The 21,032-nt window shown below is 34.8% G+C and overlaps 1 protein-coding gene across 10 annotated transcripts in view; it reads right to left on the reverse strand.

Annotated features, from left to right (window-relative positions):
* NKTR (natural killer cell triggering receptor) overlaps nucleotides 1-21,032 on the reverse strand; it is a 53,755-nt gene that overhangs the window by 20,389 nt on the left and 12,334 nt on the right. For 5 of the 10 annotated variants that reach the window (XR_004300109.1, XR_004300110.1, XM_032408879.1 and 2 more), the window contains exons 3-7: nucleotides 12,027-12,101; nucleotides 11,195-11,302; nucleotides 10,665-10,709; nucleotides 8,835-8,922; nucleotides 196-225 (exon numbers count right to left, since the gene is read on the reverse strand). Coding sequence is in view for 5 of the 10 variants with exons in the window: in XM_032408879.1 (XP_032264770.1) it covers nucleotides 196-225; nucleotides 8,835-8,922; nucleotides 10,665-10,709; nucleotides 11,195-11,302; nucleotides 12,027-12,101 (346 nt within the window). In the remaining 5 variants the exon portion in view is untranslated. Of the gene's footprint in view, nucleotides 1-195; nucleotides 10,710-11,194; nucleotides 11,303-12,026; nucleotides 12,102-21,032 lie in introns of those variants that run through there. The other 5 variants (XM_032408887.1, XM_032408881.1, XM_032408884.1 and 2 more) reach the window with 5 other exon arrangements.

Consider the following 21,032-nt stretch of genomic DNA (forward strand, 5'->3'; position numbering starts at 1 on the left):
AGATAAAGACCCCATTCAGTGACATGACAGCTATGAGGTCTCAAGACTGACTAACCTGTGATCCTTAAGGAGGGGCCTGGCTTTGAGAGATTAACCCAGAGATCAAGAGCACCCCCTTGAGGTTCACCCATGATCCAACCTGTATTGGACTGGCCACCCAAACAATTCCCCAAGGTAATAAAATGTCACTCTTACCCATCCAGGTGTGGAGCAGGTTTTGTGGTACTGTGTAAGAAACATCAACACAAAGATGGCAAAAACCAGGTGTTCAGGTGAACAGAGCAGAAGGGTTTAAAGCACAGCATGTAGAGAACAAAGAGGTAAAGATAAAAAGATAGGGAAAAAGTTAAATGTGGTATACATCTAAACTTAAAAACCTTACAAACAGCAATAGTAGCCATTTTACTGGTTAAAAAAAATCACTCAAGATTATAACAAATTACAAAGTTGTATTTACTTCTCCAATATGAAGACTATCCTTATACATATGTATGAAACAACTTTGAAATAGCATAAAAATACCTTAAAATTAAAGTTATTCTCGAATCCAAAACAACAAAAGCAAAAACAAACTCAAAATTTATCAAGATAATTAAAGAGAATAAAAAGTACTATCATTTGCCCTAAGGAAAGAAAAGTATGATCAATACTTGGCCCCTACACTTAAATGAGTTCTTCTATTTGTTATTTCTCATACTGAGTCAGTCTGCATCTTTTAGGCAGGCAGATGGAGGTAGGCCTTAGGAGTCCTGTTTTCAGAACTTCCTGCCCCTCCCACCTAAGGTGAAGCTCTGCCGCTCACAGCAACCCTAAAAATGCAATAGGGAGCAAACCTTCCCTTTGTCAACACTTCTGACATGGTAAGTAATGACGGATAGCATTATAGACACTTTACATTTCTATGGCCCAGAAAATGCCCAACCTGCTTCTTCTACAGTCACGATCTGGCCGACAGTCACTCTTGGGAAGCCTATGGGGTATATTTGGTTAAGACATTTCGAACCCAAACTGGTTGTTTCCCTTAGCATTGTCACAAATCTTCACAATATGTGAATTGCAGTGAAAATTCAAAAGCAGATAACTAGACTCAGAAGGATGTACCACAAAAATCTTAGTTTGTAAGAATGAGAAATAGAAGAATTTGAGAAAGAACACTGGCTATCAGATCATGCTTAAAGCAGTCAACTGTGCTAGGAGCTCCCATATCAATTTTTATATTCATTTTAAGGCAATTCTAAGATACGTGATTCAACAAAACACAATTTTAACCTTCACAACAATGTTAAAAATCATTATTCTACAAGGAATGGTAGCATTTATACTTACATTAAGAATATTCAGTTCTGTAAAAGCACTACAGAATTTAATTTTAATAAAATTCGTCAATTTAAGAAGTTCCAGAATTTAAAGCAATCCTGAGTTTTAAAACCACAAAGTCTCAAATTCTCCTTAGAAGACTGAGAAGTTGTAATTCAAGCCAATATAATAGTAAAAATGAGTAAAAACAGAAGAAAGAAAAAAAGACAGAAAATCTGGCAAGCAGGTGAGGAACTAATGCTTAAATAATTAAACTAGCATCCGGAAACTACTTTGGATAATAACTTTAAGACGGAAATGTGCTTCCCATATATATAAAACTTTACCAAAGCAGGCTTATGATAGGAAGATATGAGTACATATGCTAGACAATGATTCCATTGTATGAAAGATGTAAGAGGTAAAATTTGTAAAGATAAAAATGTCCTACAATGTTAAGGGATTGATTTCAAATACGTAGCAGTGAAAACAAGGAGTGGTTTATTGATTAGGTATATTCCTCCTCCTTCCTTGATCCTTTCTCTCACAACTCTCACATCTTTTGGGGAAAAGCTTACAGATTTTTCTAAAACACACAGAACCCAATTCAGTTTGCCACACTGGCTAATAGGAGTCCTGTAAAAACCACCTGATGGCAAAACTCTGGAGCAAATGGTGAGAGATGAGAACACTCTAGCTAACTGCAGTGAGATAGCAACATACCCCTTGAGACTCAATTGGAGGATGGTACAGGAGGATGGTACTACGTTTATGACAGATTCCAGTTTTGTTTTGAATTCAAGTGACAACTGAAGACAAAAAAACTTGGTCTTTTACTGCAATAGTGAAGAAAACAAATGAAGATAAGAACAATTATTGCAGGGGCAAATTTCAGCTAGCCTGCTGTGCCTAAACTGGTGTGGATAATTAAGTCCATCACTTGCATCCTCAATTCAGGAGGCAGAAATACAAATGTATACTTAAATCGGGTTAGGCTACATATTAAGAATACTGAAAGTACCTTAACAAAGAAGCCCCTCGGGGTTCTCAGTCTACATTCCAGGAGTAGAAATAACAGTGTAAAGCAGGCATACTGGCACTAGGCTGACACCAGACGGGGATAAACAGAGGACACTGCCAAACGGGCAGGCAGGAATGATATACTTGGTCCAAGCTATTCAATCCTACTCAACCAGACAAAGAGATCTCATCCCACCAACTCTTAACTGTACTGATCTTTCAAAACTATACAGTGGTAAAGACCCATGCAGTGGTGACACTCAATAAATTCAGACCTCACGGCCAGAGACTACCATAAATATTTAAGTTTATACATGCTTATGAAAACATACCTAAAGGAGAAAGAACCACAAAGAACATTTCAAATTATAAAAGCCTTCAGTATTTTCACATTTCCATTTTCTCCTGTCACTTAGACACTGATTTTCCAGTTTCCTCCACCCCCTGAACGTACTTTAAAAATATATGCATAAGGATTCATTTAAACTTTGTAAATCCTAGACATTGAAAAGTGTCACTGTTACTCCAAAAAACAATCTACATTATTATACCATTATCAAAGAAGCTTTTGGCCTTATACAGAAATTAACAGTTCTGCACTGAAATGAAATCTAAACCATTATATACAATACACCCTCTTCCCCGCCCTCCCCCAGAAGAGGTGTGGAAACATGGTGGGAAATGTACTTCCCAGGATTAACCACGAACAATAAAACACACTTGTTTTACATGTATTGCTGCCATAAATCAAGCAGAAAGTTTTTCTTAAAATGGTTCAATGCACATAACAATAGGATTAAAGAGATAAAGGCAAAGAAAGAAAAAGAGAGCCTTAGAGTAATGAGACATTACCTTTGGAGCGCACGGTGTAACACTCTTTCTGTAAATTTTACACAAAAATGGCAAGAAATAAATTGTAATACACTTTTAAGACAAGACTGAATCTATGTTTTAATATCAATATAACTTTGAAATTAAATATTTTCAAGTTTTATGCAAAGCAAGAAAGCTTTTTTAAAATGGAGGGCTCTAAATTTTCTTTCACATAGGATATGTATGTAGAGACAAACTATGCTTAAGAAAAACACTGTGGTGAAGGTGGGAATCTGCTCAGAGCCTTAATATTGTAACACTAGAGTGTGAGTAACCAAACAGTGTATTTCGCTTTGCAAATCCTACAAACTAGCTAAGTCAACCAACATCTTTCTCAAAAAAAGAGTAATGTATCCTGAGTACATACATGAATATAAAAATCTGAATGCCTAGGAGCAGTTACTACCAGTGGAAAGCAAAAATGTCAATGAAAAGGACTGAGTTAAGAGAATTCAAAACAAAATTTCAGGGAACTTTCTCTTCTTTTTTTAGTAATTCACTTCAAGTAGTTAAAAATCTTTCATGTGTCTACATTTGAAATCTTTTTTTCATCACACACAACAGACCACTATTAGGAATAAGTGAGCAAAATTTGGACCATAGTTTCTGTTCGACACTTCTGTAGTTGTTAAGCTCCCGAAAATAATAATAATAATAATAATAATAATAATAATAATAATAATAATAAAACAATAAAGCAGCATAACTAGAATTTTTAGGATCTTCTCAAAGGATAAAAAGGCAAGAGATGAAAAGTATAAAAGTATGCTATCAAATTTTGGCCATGATACTTGCTTTTCCTGCCTAATCTCTGATTTTCTCCATTGTAAAAAATTTTTTTTCAAAAAATACACAGTCTAACCAACTTTAAATCTATTAAACTTTAAACATATCTATATACTCAGACCAAAATCCATATTATATATAGTGGACAAAATTCTTTATAAAGGTTTCAGACTATTGAATCTTGAAATACTTAAAAACAAGCTTTAATTTCTTATAAAGGCATTGATACATGAATTACTGTCAAAAAGAATATGATGTTTCAAATAATGTGGTGTTTTCAATGAACGTTGTAAAAAAAAAAAAAAAAGTGACTCCAGGTGTAAAGTAGTATGAACATAAAGATAACCTATTTCTGTCTAATGTAGCCTTGAACATGCAATTTTTTCCTTCAACTCCTGAAACTACCACACCATCATGGAAGAGGCACCAAATGATAGTGAGAGACACAGCTTGTGTAAGGGCCATGGAAACTACCCAAGCCATGATACAGAGCTCTCCCTATGTGTTCCAAAAGTCACCAAATAGAGAGCTTTCAAAAATTCAGGACTAATGTTAACATAATACACATCAAACACTACTAGATACAAAATTCCTTCCAGGTTGCTAATACATATGTCACAAAAACACTAAGTGACATTAAGACTGGATGTTACAGATGACACTTGATACTCAGAGAACTTGGTTTATGGTTAAGTTTCACCAACATCTTTGCTGATGAAAAATCTTGCAATGTACACAAAAAGATACTACCCCCAAAAAGGAAGGAAAAACTAGAACCTCCCAGATTATTGACACTTACTAGCATTTCTTCTCATACAGATTCATGAATATGTGGAAGGAAAACCATTTCTGCCCAAATTTACTTTTGCTACCCCAAATTGCAGCATAGCTTTATAACCCCCTTAACACCAAACCGGTCTTCACCTACCCTTGCTCTGCTCTGAAACGATCAGCACTTCTCTCCCACTCAGGTGAGCAGCCATTTCTAAATCTGGTTAGGACATATCCTGGAACTACTTTATATTTTCCTCCCACAGTCCTATTTATACGTGTTAACACTTTTTGTTTAAAGTTTGACTTTTCCACATTATCTTGTTATCTTAAATTTTTGTAATTATCATGACCACTGACAGTGGCCAACGACAGAGACTGTTCTCCAAAGCTCTGCAGGTCCTTCTACTCCATGGCTGTACATAAAGTGGCACAGACCAAGTGAAGGGAGACAAGTGTACCACCACGTCAACGTTCTGTTCGCAGCTGATGAAGACTGCTGCCTAATTTAGGCAAATGAGCCTGAAGCTTCTTTGCAGCACCTTTCAGACTGATGTAAATTAGGCAATTACAACTGCTTTCCTTTAGGCAAGACAATGTTTGCACACAAATCATTCCACATATTCAGAAATCGAGGATCAACCTACAAAACACTTTCTTCCTTTTATGCCTACATTTTCATGCCAAAATGTTTACTTTATCTTTGAGAATGGGACAGGTACTTCATAAGCCAAAAAGGAAAGACAAACTAACTCAAGGTAAATAGCAAATAAAACTAGAACCAAGGTCTCCTCATAGCTAGAATAGTAGCTCTAACCCAAGAGATAGTTATTTAATACAAAGCTATAAACCACCTAATCTTTTTAATGACTACTTCATATAATACCTTCTTTATCTTGTTGATGAATGTATAGAAAAACAATGAAAATTAGAGAATTAACAGACTGTTATTACTAGAAGCCAAAGGAAATGAAAAATGTTTCCGTGTGTCATTTTATCTTTGCATTATTTATACAAGGAAAAGGTTGGATGAGATGATCTTGAAATCCTTTTCCACTCTAAGACTTTATAATTCTATAGCTTTTATTATGGTTTCTTCCTAGTGTTTGGCTTCAACAAATAAATAATAAAAAGAACAAAAAGACTAAATACTGAGTTAACTTGGTTACTATTTTGGTTCCAGGTCTTTGAATTCCTTCAGAAATACTTCAACATGAACAAACCATTATTTCCTCAGTGAATCATGGGGACAGTATCACTTCCTCCATGTTTCTTGAGCAGTACTATTTCAAAAAGAAATAGTAGGCCCCCCAAAGCAAAATCATTATGACTGATACAGCAGGAGATATAAGCAGTTACTGCAAAAATCACGAATGGCTTTATAGAAGAAAATCTGGTTTTTACATGATTGTTACATCCAAAGAAAGCAATATGTGCACAATTATGTTTAATAAAAATTATGTATGCCTTAGGAAGGGGAGGTTTTAAATTCTTCAGTAATGAAGACAACAGTTACTGCACAAAGCACAAGAGTCCTTGAGGAATATTTTGCAAATACAGTAATAGCACCAAATTTACTCCCTGGGAATGACAAAGTAGTAGATTTAGAATATGAACTACAAATATAATTGTGGAAGGATGTAGTAAAAGTCCTTGTTAAGCCTATAAAACTAGACCTATCAAGGCAGTTCTTGGCATTTTCCCACCCATTCTCACACTACTCTTTCCTGTCTGGAACGCAGAAGAGCTGTTTGAGGCGCCCCAGGAAGAGCTGTGGTGAGAGGGAGAAGCTCAGCACCACTCTCACCACCCTCACCACCCTCACCACCCTGGGGCGGCCCACAGAGGGCTCTGCCACAGCCCGCCCTCGCAGCCAGCCTCAGCTTTTAGAGTTTAGCTGGGATCACAGACACAACTTGAAGATAGTACATTATACTTTTGCACTACTTCCAACTCCAAAAGGATTTGGGCTTGCAAGACAGAGATTTTCAAAGATTTTTCTTTTTATGGGCCATCATCTCCATTTCCCCTTTCTATAACAGAAAGGAAGTGTTTTGTTTAGAAAGGTGAATGTTAGTTTTATTTTATCCTTCAACCGTGGGGAACCGGTACTTTCAGCCAGCACAAAAAAGCACATGCCACAAAAATTTCTTAAAAAAAGATAATTTTTTTTGTATGTACAAAAACACTAAAATACTTCCAAGACTACTTTTAACTGCAAACTCATTTCCAGAAGCAAATTTCAAACTAAAAGTAGAAAATTTTCTTTCAACGTAAGTTCAGAGTGATTTTAGTGCCATCTACCGTTAATTATGAAAACAAGCTTAAAACTTTTAATCCTAATTCACGGATGTTACAATTTTCATTTGGCATTCCTTGCCAAAAATAGCAGTCCAATGTAAAATTAAACTATGTAGAAACAGCAATGGCCGTAATTTTGATACTAAGCATTCCTACAAAAGACTTAAGCAAGTACTAAATAACACAGAAACAAAATAAATTTTTTGAAGGGACAACCTTGTCATATACTGGATGTTAATTAATGTATGTACCTGCACACCGGTTTTTACTCTTCACGTTTGATTAAACAAGCTAAATGGTATGTAACAATGGGAAGAAGCTGCTGCTACCTGATAAATTTTAATGTACTGATATAAAAAAAGGAAATCTAAAAGAAACTTTAGAGCCCTCAGATGGTAGCTTCTTGACCAATGAATTTCATTAGTTTATCATGTTCACAGTTCAGATAAGCTTAAAAATGGAAATGGGAAACCTCAATCAAAGAGTAAATAGCTTTATATTAAATTACTGTAAAGAAGTTTTTCAAAATATTTCCCACTACTTTTTTTTGGCCCTTAAGAAGGTTAAAGAAAGAAAAATACCCTAGTAGAGAAGTATTAATAACTACTGCTCTATGGGATCACAACACGATCTAGGAACAAATTTCGGTCTTCCTTTTTTCCTGCACAGCTCCAAGCACTGTCATCTTCCATCAGCTTTCCATTTTTAGGACATTCTTAGGAATAGAATGCCCCTTATCTGAACTTTATCAGATCATGTTGGAAATCTATTTTGCAGACAAGTATAAAATGTGAGATTTATTTTACATGAATAATTTACTCCTTTAAAGACAGGGAAGCGCCATTCATACTCGTCCATTCAGAAAGATGACAAGAACTTTTTCTGGCCAACCATGAATAAAATATTTCTCCAACATATATAGTACAACTGTAGAGATTTACTTCTAATCAAAAGCATTAAACTTCATGCTAGCTAATTATCTTTCCTATTTTAAATCCTGGGATTATAATATAAATAGGTTTTAGAGTAGCTTTAGATAAGAATATAACTAAAAATATGCTAAAAATAAAAATATAACTAAAAATATAACTAAACCAAGTAAGGTTTTGGTTGTGCCTGTACATACATGAAAAGGTGTTTATTTTTTTTAAAATGCAAATTTTAGCATTCTGAAGTTTCCTGAGTGCTAATCTCATAAATTTTGGTGGAAATGACAGCAATATTGGTTTAACTCAATTATGCATAGAGATCTCAAGAGATTTAAGTTTTTTACAATGCTGATGCAATAGCAAAGTCACTCATCTCTGTACAGTATCAGAAAATAATGGTACCTCTCTCAAATTAGCTCAAAGAGCAACAGTAAGAGAAAAAGCAACCACACAACGGTTTACTCAAAACAACTGTTCTCCAGGCCAAGGGCATTAGTCCTAGTCCACGAACAATTTTTAAATGCTGATCGATAGTTTATGTTCCAATCTAGTTTTGGTAAACTGAGCCCCCAAATTTGTTAAGTCAAAGCCAATTTCCTTTCCTAAGACGACAACATACTTTGAAAATAATGTACATCTTCAAGTTACATCTTTTAAGTACCATTCTTCAAATGGAGGATATATGCTGAACGCTGAGGCGGTTGTTAGAGCCTACCAGGTTCTGTAACGTTAGAAATTAGTAACAAAGTCCAATTTGGCAGAATTCTAGCATTTAAACTTGGTTTAACTATACCATCTTTCTCATGAACAGCGCTTCTCTGTTTAAGAAAAGCTCATCTCTGAATTATGCCTACTCACATGAAAAACTGGGAACCATTGGTATGTTTCCCTCGATTTGCCATTGACAAAAGGAACGCTCTGTCATGTTTGAGAATAAAGTTTTCATCTGTTTGAAGAAAACACAAATTCGTCAGTCTCCAATTATAAGCCACTTTTAAAGTGTAATGTTCACAGTAATAACTAGAAAGCAAAGGATGAAATTCCTCTTCTGGTCAGTATAGATACTTGTCTGAATATTTAGAAAAAAATTTTTTTAACTAATCAAATAACAAAAGCATAAAAAGATCAAAAATACTACTTAAAGCCTTGGGGAAAAGAACATATATTTAATGCTTTATACAAACAGCCTTAGAATAGTCACTTTTAGTAGTAACATACTTTGGCTAAATGATATATAAACTATGTATTAACTTTAAGGGAAAACCAGTAAAGAGATTTTAGAAAAATCTCTACGGTAAAGCTCAACTTTCCAATTATCTTGCTTAATGCACTATATATGGGAGAAGTTTAATAATCTTACGTGCTTAATTTCTATATGGTAAACTTATTATTCAACCGTATTGAAGCTAGACTATGAAAGCAAAAAACAGAAAGTTACAATTTTAGTTGTAAGGATGTACATAAATTAAATAATGTATATAGACTCCTAATAGATAGGATCAAAAATTATCTAAGGAGGCAAGTCCCATAAAAACAAAAACTTAAAGGGCAAAATATAATTTTAAGATACACAAGTATCTGCCACAGGAACAACCACATTAAAGTGGCCTACAACATTAGTTTCAAATTGCTACAAGATGATAGAACCAGCTAATGATCTGCTTCCTACTGGTTCAAAGGAAAAACTGTTATGAAGATCACTCAGAGATTATTTTAATTCCAGCAGAAATAGCTTCAAAACTAATTTAAATTTCCTTGTAACATTCATACAAACAAATCTTTCTTTAGAACAAACAGAAACACAGAAAACTTTAAAAAATGATTACCTTGGGAACAGGCTTCTGAAAAAGAGTAGTAATCCATTTTCCCCCAAAAGAAATATAAAAGACTATTATAACACTGAAGCTATCATGGCATTTAAATCTAGTAAGATTGGATCCCATTATAAATCTCTGCAACTGACTTTTCTAAGGCTTTTTGGGGCAAGTGCAATAGTTAGAGACTTATGCAAATACTACTACTGTAGGAATAAAACACAATCATATAGTTCTAGTATACAAAAGAAAACATACAAACCTCTGAGGAAGTAGGAAATACCAACTTTTATTCAAAGAAATTGCTTGGTTTAGGGGGAAAAAAACATAACTAGATTTTTTTCCCTGATGTAGAATAACCCATTGGGAAAAGAAAAGAGATAGAGATGCATGTATGAAATAGTATACAGAATTTTCCAATTCTTCAAGCAATATTAAGAAATCCAGCCACAACCTAACCCAGGCTGTCCATAAATTTATTAGGAAGGGTGCAAGGGAACAGAATTGGAGTTTGTGTTACTGAGCTTCGTTCTCTTACCTTTTCATTTTGCAAAAGACCACATTCTCTATAAACAAAAGAATATGTTGACAGTTTTAGGCAGGAAGATAGGAGTTTTCATGTATATAGTTGCCTAACCTCCATGCTGAAAGTCATGTTTAACCATAAAGTTAGCCTTAATTAATCTTGTCAATTAAAAGTTACATATTACAATATATTTTATCCCCAAGTTCATGCAAATAAAGTATTCTCATGCAGCATTAGTTTCATGCAAAAAGTGAACTATAAGTAAACCTCTCCTCATTAAAAAGTACATGATCAAATTTGCTTTAATATCAGAACTGAAACAAAGGACCATAAAATATTAAGCCTTACCTTTAAAATATCCACCATAAATTGATTCTCCGCCTTTTCCATTACCTGCAAATAATGTTACATTAAATTATAATGAAAATTAAAATATATTAATACATATAAATTACTTTTTATGCTTTCAATTTGCTAAAGAAGCTAACACCTTGTAATTGTTATAATCAAAATTCTACAAATCCTCAATTAACCTCATCTTGAAAATAAAAGTCCAAAAAAAGCCCATTCCTATTTATAATAAATACTATTAAAAATTATCTCCATAACCCATTTATTTCAAAAAGTAATCACACCAACAAAATTCAGGAAGAATAAAAATAATCCAAAAGTACTTGGCATTCATTGTAAGGGAATTCACCAACTATTTATATTATTATTAAAAGTACATAAAAACAAAATACATTCTTACTCTACATATCTACTCACTGACCATTTAATATTTATATCATACTGTGACATAATATTTATAATGGTATAATGAGATAGCTCAAGAAACTGACTGATGGAGTTTTTAAAAGTGCAACTTTTAGCTCTACCTTCGCTGAAGTCCCCACCCTGAATCATAAAGTTTTTAACCACACGATGGAATGTAGAACCTTTGTAACATAACTTCTTCCCAGTTGTTTTCCCAAGGCCCTTCTCTCCTGGAAAAAAAAAAAAGAAGTGAAATTTAGCTACAAACATCTTTCCATGGAAAGAACCATCCAATTAGTCCTTTGTGAAGTCCCTCCTGTGTGTTGGCACTGTAAGAGATACAAAACATAGGGCAATGAGGCAACACACAAACTAAAATAAGTATCAAGCAGCATGTAAATGTTAAATTGTGTGGCATAGACTCTACACGCAACAGGAGAAAAGAAGGATTAGAAATGGTTATCACTCCAGTAAAAGAGGGCAATCAAGGAATTGGTGCAAAGATTGTCTATGTATTTAACTGTATCTGTTATTTTAAAATAACATTATAGATGTTTTTCTTATTTTTTTCTACTTTTAAAAAATATAAATCCAATTAAAGATAACAAAGAACAACCACATTATGTTTTGTCTATCTTCTAATTCTAAATTTCTTGTGAATCTGGAATGCTAAATTTGTTTAAAACAATGAAATTTAGAATTTATGAACTACAATGTTTAGAGATGACTTTAATACACACAGTAGTACTTTCTTTTTTACTTTGAGACCATTTCTTTGTCCTTTCTACCCTTTAAGAAATGCTTCCCTGATTTCCTATCAGTGAAAATAGTATTTTTTAATGTGCTAAACTTGTTTTACAGCCAGTCACTTTTTACAGAAAACATCTAACTGTTAAGCAAGATAAAACTATAAGCCATGACTTCTCACTGGAAATAATTTAATAATTCATTTACCTGAGCATAGGCAAAGGAAGTTTTTGCATGTTTTTGGACATATGTCTGAGAAGAGCTGAAACATAATGCGACCAACTGAAATAAAACACATTAAAAAAAAAGTAAGCAAGATGATTAAATATGCCACATTTTATATGAGAGAAATAAAGTAAATAGAATTAACAAATTGAAAGGTCCATTTTTGTAATTTAATTTTTCAAAAAACTTAACAGGAAAAAATTTAACTGAGCAGTACCAACTAACAAGAATTCCACTCTATTTGTTAGTGTTAGAATTCACAGGCAGCCTAAGTGGTTTCAGCCCTAAAACTGTAGGATTTTAAGTGTCTTGTAAAGGGGCTTTACATTATTATTTTTTTTTTTTGTCAGAGGGAGACAGTGAGAGAGGGAACACAGGCAGGGGGAGTGGGAGAGAGAGAAGCAGGCTTCCCGCTGAGCAGGGAGCCCAATGCGGGCTCGATCCCAGGACCCTGGGATCATGACCTGAGCAGAAGGCAGACGCTCGACTGAGCCACCCAGGTGCCCCAGGGGCTTTACATTATTAGATCCCTTTTAGTACAGTTACCTACCTGAACACTATTAATTTGCTTTAAAATATTCTCAATAATAGTTGTCTGATCTATGCTTGAGGCCCTCCAGTGATGAGAGCACATCATATCACAAGACAGTCATTGTGGCCAGTACTGTTAGAAGAAAGTTCTTCTGTCCTCTATATCTAGCTTTCTTTATGCAAGAACTATTTAGAGCCAGCCTCCTGAATTGCCACCCACAACTAAAACTCACATTCTATTCCCTGAGAGAGCATAAAGAGAATAGTTTTTGGTTCCTAAAAAATACCAAAACCACACAAAACAGACAAAAAACATACAATACACAGGAAATGATAAGGAGCAAGCCTACAAATTTGATTTAACTATGCCACAGAAAAGTGCTTCACAAACTTTTTGTTCTCAGGACTCCTTCCAACTCTTAAAAATCACTGAGCTTTTACAATGTGGGTTATATCTATTGCTATTTACTGTATTATAAATTAAAACTCAGAAATTTTTAAAACACAAGAATATAGAGCACACATGCTATCAGCTGTCAGAGTGGTGACATCATTACATATCGTGTAATCTCTGGAAAATTCGACTTGTGAATGAGAGCGCAACAGACAAATTGTATTATTACAAAAGCAGTTTTGACTTTGCAGACCTCACGAAAGGTCTCAATAAAGTAAAAGATGATATTCTGATTTACAATGATATTCTGATTTACAATCACTTTCCTGAGTCCCCTTTCCCTTTATTCTACAAAATCTTTTCCATCATGAATGAACACTTTTATTTACTCAAAGGGACTTATAAATAAATCAAAATTAACTGTGGACCAAATACAAGTCATTTTCAGCACAGACACAAACTGATTTGATTTACTCTCTATCACTAAGAATTGAATTTATTCTTGGCCCAGTCAGTCAGTTCCTCTGAGGACAAAACAAAGCTACAAAGCTACTACATAACAGACATCCTTAAGGGATAAAAAGTGGAATAATGGCATCATATAAGTCATTCTGTCTATAGCTTCAATGGAGCCAAATTTTAAAGCAATTTCAAAATGTTCTAGCTGATCTTTATATCTAAAGGAATGAAGAAAAAGATAGGAAATTAGAATTTTAAAGATATTATTTATTTTGAGAGAGAGAGAGCACGCAGGTGCTATTTTATAGAAAACAGATACTTTTTTGAAAATATTCTGATGTATAGTCTTTAAAGAAAAAATAAGTCCATGTGGTTCAGTAGTTTACTTATTTTCAAGTGATAGCAGGCATTAACTGTGATTACAAAACATTGAAAAGAAAAATGTAAACTACAGTTACTTAAGGAAAAGACAGAATAAATTTGCAGAAGAGAAGATTCTCTGGCTCCCAAACTGATGAAAAAAATGACTATGATAGCAACCCCATTTCCCAATTGTAAATGCCTGAGGTTTACTGTCTCCTGTAATAAGTTAACATGCTCTGCTGATGCCTCTTCAGAAACTGATGCTGCTTTTGAATGAATGAATGAATAAGATCTCGAGGAATATTGTTAACACTACTTACACTTTAGTGGGATTTAGTAATCTTTGTTAATCAGTCATTACTGTCAATATTATTATCTTTTTTTTTTTTTTAAAGATTTTATTTATTTATTTGAGAGAGAGAGAATGAGAGAGAGCGAGTACATGAGAGGGGGGAGGGTCAGAGGGAGAAGCAGACTCCCCGCTGAGCAGGGAGCCCGATGCGGGACTCGATCCAGGGACTCCAGGATCATGACCTGAGCCGAAGGCAGTCGCCCAACCAACTGAGCCACCCAGGCGCCCAATAATATTATCTTTTATATATACTAAGATTTCTTCCAAGGAACTACCACTGTGCCAATAAATACACTGCTCTATAACTGTATAACTAAAATCTTAAATTGGTTTATGTAAGCATTAGTTTGTGTAAGCATCAGTATGGTGTTTTCAGGGCAAAAAATATATGATTAAGGACAAAAATGACAGAGCGGGAATGGCTTCTGACTTTAATACCAACATACCAACACACAGATCCTTAAAAATAGCCAAGACAGGGGAACAATACTGAGATTACTCAGGTAGGATCAACACATTTTTAAACACTGGCACAGCCAGGAAAAGCCAAGACACACCTATGTCATGTTGTAATCCTGATTTGGCCACTAGGTGGCAGGAATAAAATTAGCAAGTACCCAGAATCTGGGTAAAATCGAACATCACCTTTCAATAATATTACTGTTTCTTGTTCTTAGAAACAGCTGCACTGGAATTACACACACAGTAGTGAAAAAAGAGACATATATCATGGACATAAAAGATACGGTAGTTGGAAAAGTGAGCACTGGTTGGAAAAAAATTTAGGAAATGTTGTACTACACAGGGCAAAGAATATCACATATACAATTACAAGTAAGGGATGAGGATTAAGAACAAAGGTATGAACAGATCATAGTGGGTAGGCAGAGAGCAAAATCTAAGAGGAAATTAAGGAATGGGTGCGCCATTTCAACAAAATCAGGCCATTTACCCATTTAACTGAGATCCTCCCCATGTTCAGGTTGTCCAATAGTATATAAGACACAGTGCTTATTTTGGGGAGCTCACAGCTTAGCTTGGAATGACAGATACAAATTCTTAAACAATGTGATGAGTCATCAGTGGTATGAACAAAATACACTTATATCCACCCTAGGCCTGACTGACGTTGTGTGAGGGCAGAGGGATAGGGACCGTATCTGTTTTACTCACCATTCTATCCCCACTGATTTGTACAGTGTCTGGTACATAATAAGTACACAATAAATACTTGAACAAAAATAAGAACACTTAAAACCAAATTATTCAGAGATAGGGATTAACAAAATAGAAACGAAGGAATACCTAGATATACAGATAAAAAGTATTCATTACAGACCAGGAAAAGTTATTACAAGTGGCATGACATCAAGACATAGCTTCATAAAAGCCATTTTCAGAGGTATAAAGGAAAAGAATCCTTTTAGCATCCAGGCAATAAAATCATGTCACCTACAGGGAAAAAGAAATTAGGCTGACTTTTGACACTTTACATTAGAAACTGAAGACAACAGAATACTGTCTACCATCTTAAAGGGACTGATATGCTGTGAACAAAGAATTCTATATATAGCAAAGGAAATACATTAATTAGATTTTATCCTGAAAAATCTATTTGAAGGGCACCTGAGTGGCTCAGCCGGTTAAATGTCTGCCTTCGGCTCAGGTCATGATCCCAATGTCCTGGAATCAAGCCCTGCTCAGCGAGGAGCCTCCTTCTCTCTCTCTCCCCCCGCTCCCTGCTCATGCTCGCTCTCTTTCTCTCTCTCGTTCTGCACTCTCTCAAATAAATAAGATCTTTTTAAAAAATCTTATTTGAAATATAAGCCTGAGATATGACTCAAAGAACTAATGAGAAAGGCTATTGGGAAAAGAATGGCATTGAGCATTAAATCCATTACAACACATAATTAAACCTAAATAACTATAGTAATTATGGTTACAAAATATAAATGTTACAGCTATTGGGAAACAAAGTATGTACTGGTAAATTCTTTTTTGTTATTTTTAAGAAGCTTCTAAAAATGTTCTTTTTCTTTTGAATAGGCAATGTTTTCATGATCCAAAAATCCAACAGCAGAAAAAAGTAAAACGAGTGAGAAGTCTTATTCCCACTTCTGTCAACAGGTCTGTCAATACTTTGATTAATTTCATGTGTATGCTTCCAGTCTTTTCGTACACACAGGCGAATATTGATATATTCTTATTTTTCTTGTTTTAAAAAGATAGCATAAGTTTGCTAAGAGAGTAGATCTTAAAAGTTATTACAAGAAAAAAATGAAGATATCACACAAGAAAAAAAAATTTAACCGTGTGGTGATTAACAAGACTTCCTGTGGTGATCATTTTGCAATATAAACACATATACTGAATCATTATGCTGTATACCTGAAACTAAGATGTTGTATGTCAATTATATCTCAATTTTAAGATAAATAAAAATAAGCGGTTCCTTGGTTAAAAAAAATAGGTAGCATGTTAGGCACACTGTACTATACTCTGCTTTACACACTTAATGAATATATCATGAAGATACATATCACAGTACATTAAAACCAACAAGAGGGGTTAGAGTTGGTTAGAAAAAGTCCATTTCCTGATTATTTCACAGTGCGAGTCAACAGGTAGGGGAAATAGGGTTTAGGAATACTTAAACATGTAATTCACCTGCAGAACTAAAAATATATTAAACATCTTTCAAATTACTGTGGCGGAGCAACCCACAGTAAAAAGATACAAAACAAAGAAAAGCAAATAGCAAGAAAACACAAATAAGATTTAAGATAAGACCAAACAGCTCTATAATATTTTTGGCACATAGAGCTTTTTTCATGACAGGTCAATCAACACCCAGCTAAGGTACCCTGCAGATAGTACCAGCAAAAACTCAAGAGAATTTATTGGCTCTATAGTTAGTTGACAAGGATATGGGCAGAGATCAGAGAATCAAAGAACTGTAGGAACCAGGATGTCAGAGTGAGGGCAGATCTTAGAGCTTCCAGTTCTCAAAAGGCAAAAGGTTCTGAATACCACTTCTTTGTCCCAATCAATGCATACAGCTCTAAATATTTTCATTAATGATTAGATATATTAATCACTCAAATGAAGATAAAAAAGCAGTAAGCAAACCTAAGAAAAATATTTTAAAAAGCTTTTAATGAAAGTACAAGCAGAAATTAATAAATTAGAAAACAAAAATATTAGACTTGATAAATAAATTCTGAAGCTGGCTCTTTTGGAGGAAAAATAAAAAGGAATACCAAAATATAGGAAAAAGAATTATAAGAAAGTATGGATTACAACTCCATGCTGACAGAGACTAAAAAACAGAGCCAAGAAAGAAACAAAAATGCTGTTAAGTATCCATCCAAAAGAGCGTTGTTAAATAATTCTTCATACTGAAGTAAAATGTCTTCTCAACTGTTTCACAGCACAGCAAAAGATGAAAAGCTTTAACAAATTTTATGAAGCAAATTAAATTGATACCAAAGCCTAGGAAAGATGATATAAAACTTTAAAACCCTACATACTGGGGCGCCTGGGTGGCTCAGTCGGTTTAGCATCTGCCTTCGGCTCAAGTTATGATCCCAGGGTCCTGGGATGGAGCCCTACGTTGGGCTCCCTGCTCAGCAGGGAGTCTGTTTCTCCCTCTCCCCCTCTGCCCACTTCTGCTCTCTCTCAGGTAAATAAATAAAATCTTAAAAAAAAAAAAAACCCTATATATCAATCTCATTTTTTAAAAGATACTATTAAATATTAGGAAATCTGGGGCGCCTGGGTGGCTCAGTTGGTTAAGCATCTGACTCTTGGGCTCCTTCCCCTGTAAGCAGATGTGTGCGTGCTCTCTCTGTCTTAAAACAAATGAATAAAATCTTAAAAAAATAAATATAAGGAAATCTATTAATTTATTGAAGAGAAGGAAGAACTCTATAAATATCCTAAGACAAAAAGCAAAAGACCATTAGAGGAAATTAACATTCATCCCTTAACATAAACACAAGAATTCTCAGACATCCTTCAAATCAATAGCCAGCATTATGTTTAATGGTGGAACATTAGCACAGCACTAATGTCATTAAAGTAAGGAACAAGTTAAAAGTGCTTGTTAGCATCACTACTGTCTAATGCTGTTCTAGAAACTCTAAGCAATGCAGTAGACAAGAGAACCATATGAGAAGTACATATATCAAAGAGTAAGTTTATCATTATTTGAAAGACATAACTGTAAATCTAAATAACCTAAAAAACAAACTGAAATATTAACAGCGACATTAAAATTGTTAATATTTACCTCATGATCAACAAGAACTAGTAAAAAAAGGTAACAATTAAAATCACATTCACAACACCAATAAAAAAAATTCTAACTACTTAGCCTTAACAGTGCAGGGCTTATAAAAATTACAAACCTCTGACAGGCATAAAGGCAACCTGAATAAAAAGAGAGGCATACCTTGTTCTTAGACAGGAAAACTCAAAATTGTAAATGTGTCCAATTTTCCCTAAAGTGACCTATAGTCATTTAATTGCAACCCCCCAAAAGTAGTGAGATTTCTAGAAGAATTTAACAAAATGATCCTGAAGGTTATCTGAACGAACATGCAATGCCCCTCGCCCCCAGTACAAACTGAAAATTAAAGACACTGTTACACTTCACCCCAATTACTTCTGTAAATACTCCTAAAGAACAAAGATAATCCCCTACCTAGCCCCAATACCATTATCACACCACGTTAATAGTGATTAACACCACAGTCTAATACACAGTCCATATTCAAATTTACCCAACTGGCTCCACCTGCCCTTTATATCTTTTTTATTTTTTTAGAGACGAGACAGCACACACATGGGGATATGGCCAAAGGGAGAGGAACAGAGAGAATCCCAAGCAGACTCCCTGCTGAGCTCGGAGCCTAACATGGGGCGCAATCTCACCACCCTGAGGTCATGACCTGAGCTGAAACCAAGAGTCAGAGGCTTAACTGACTTTGCCACCAGGGCTCCCCTATACCTCTTCTTTTTTAAATCCAAGAATCTAACCACAGATTATGTACTGATTTGGTTGTCATGCCTTGGTCTCTTTTAATCTAAAACAGTCCCCATCTCCATCCCCCCCTCCCTTTTTTGCATCCCATCAGGAAGTACAGGTCAGTTTGACACATTACTGGTAATGCTGAAATATTAGCCAGATCTGTTATAAAAGTACTTCCCCCCCACTTTTACATTAATAAGTGGAATGACATTTTGAAACTTAAGAGCATACCATGTTCTATAACAACTTTTCACCTAATGGTTTGGCCACTGATGATCCTTTCCTGAACCAATCATACTGAGGGTTGCAAAATGTTTCTTCTAATTCCATCATTTCATCTGTATTTATCCAATTTGAATTCTTCTGTTAAGAGCTTCACCCACCCATCCACCCTATGACAGAGTTATTAACAAGACAAAGCCTGGGTCCCTGACATCATCAGCCTGGATCTGCTGGGAGCCATGTAAGAGGAAACTTCTGTCTTAAATTTAAGTCCCCATTATTGAGCCTTTATGTTTAGCAACCATCACCTTCATAATATTCTAACAATACAGATATTTTCATACGATGGTAAACTATATAACCACTAGAAGTGATTACATAAAGCTCAATTTATTAAAATGGAAAAAAGTTGAGAACATGTTGTTTAACAGAAAAAGGCACAACCAGAATAGTATGTAGCGTATACTATTTTTTAAAAATTGTGTAGAACCAGTATACAGAATTAAGATAAAATGTTCAGAAAAGGTTAGTTGTGATTATCTCTGCATGGCAGGATTTTAAGGCAGGTTTAACTTTTTAAATATTACTGGAATTTTTATAATGAGCATGTACTATTTTTACTGACAGAAAAAACAATGAAGGCCTTTTCAGCTTAAAATGTGCCAAACAGATGCAGCAAGAGTTCAGGTCACATAGTTTAGAACTTGCAAATTAGCTTTACTGATTGTAATATTCCTTTCTTTCCCTAATGTGTCATTTATAAACATTGGCAATCTCCATCTTAAATCTTACATGTTTAAAAAACCATTTTTAAATTGGTGGTTTGGAATACGGAAAACATTTTCTAACAGAAACAATGTTATAAGTGGTGATTAAGTTCTGAGGATAGCCAAGAAAGCCTATCTGATCCATAATTCTGATGTAATTAAGCAAATAACTAATAGTATTAGCTAAAATTCTAGGAAGGGAGGAAGAAGCAAAAGTTTTTAATCCCTTCCTGTATACAATGATAATGGAAGATACATTTCAGAAATACTTTTTTGTTTAAAAATTCCCTACTGCCATATCCAACCTCTTTCCTATCTTAGGTGCTCCACTCCCCAGCCAACAAATATCCTAATGCTACCCTACTCAGCACTCGCCTCAAATCTGACCTGCTCTTCAAGGAACTTCACAATACTACCCCTAGGTTTTGCACAGCAGCCGTGGTATAATGGATAAGAAAGAAAACGTAGGCTAGAGCCCTGGCTTTCACAATTACTAGCTATATGATCTTGGATCAATCAGTCCCCCTGACAGTCTCCTCATCTGTAAAATAGATATAAATCTTACATCGTAATATTGTGTGGACTAAGACACCCTAAAAATATATGGTATTGGGGCACCTGGGTGGCCCAGTCGGTTAAGTGTCTGACTCTCAATCTCAGCTCTGGTCTTGATCTCAGGGTTGTGAGTTCAAGCCCCAAGTTGGGCTCCACACTGGGCATGGAGCCAACTTTAAAATACACACACACACACACACACACACACACACACTCACATACATATACCAATATTATCATAGCCAAGATTATTACCAGGTTTCAAACACAGTTGGCTATTAGTAATGTGACTTATCAGAGGCCACCTATATAG

The sequence above is a fragment of the Phoca vitulina genome, unplaced genomic scaffold (assembly GCF_004348235.1).
Source record: "Phoca vitulina isolate PV1807 unplaced genomic scaffold, GSC_HSeal_1.0 scaffold10, whole genome shotgun sequence".
Classification (NCBI taxonomy): Eukaryota; Metazoa; Chordata; class Mammalia; order Carnivora; family Phocidae; genus Phoca; species Phoca vitulina.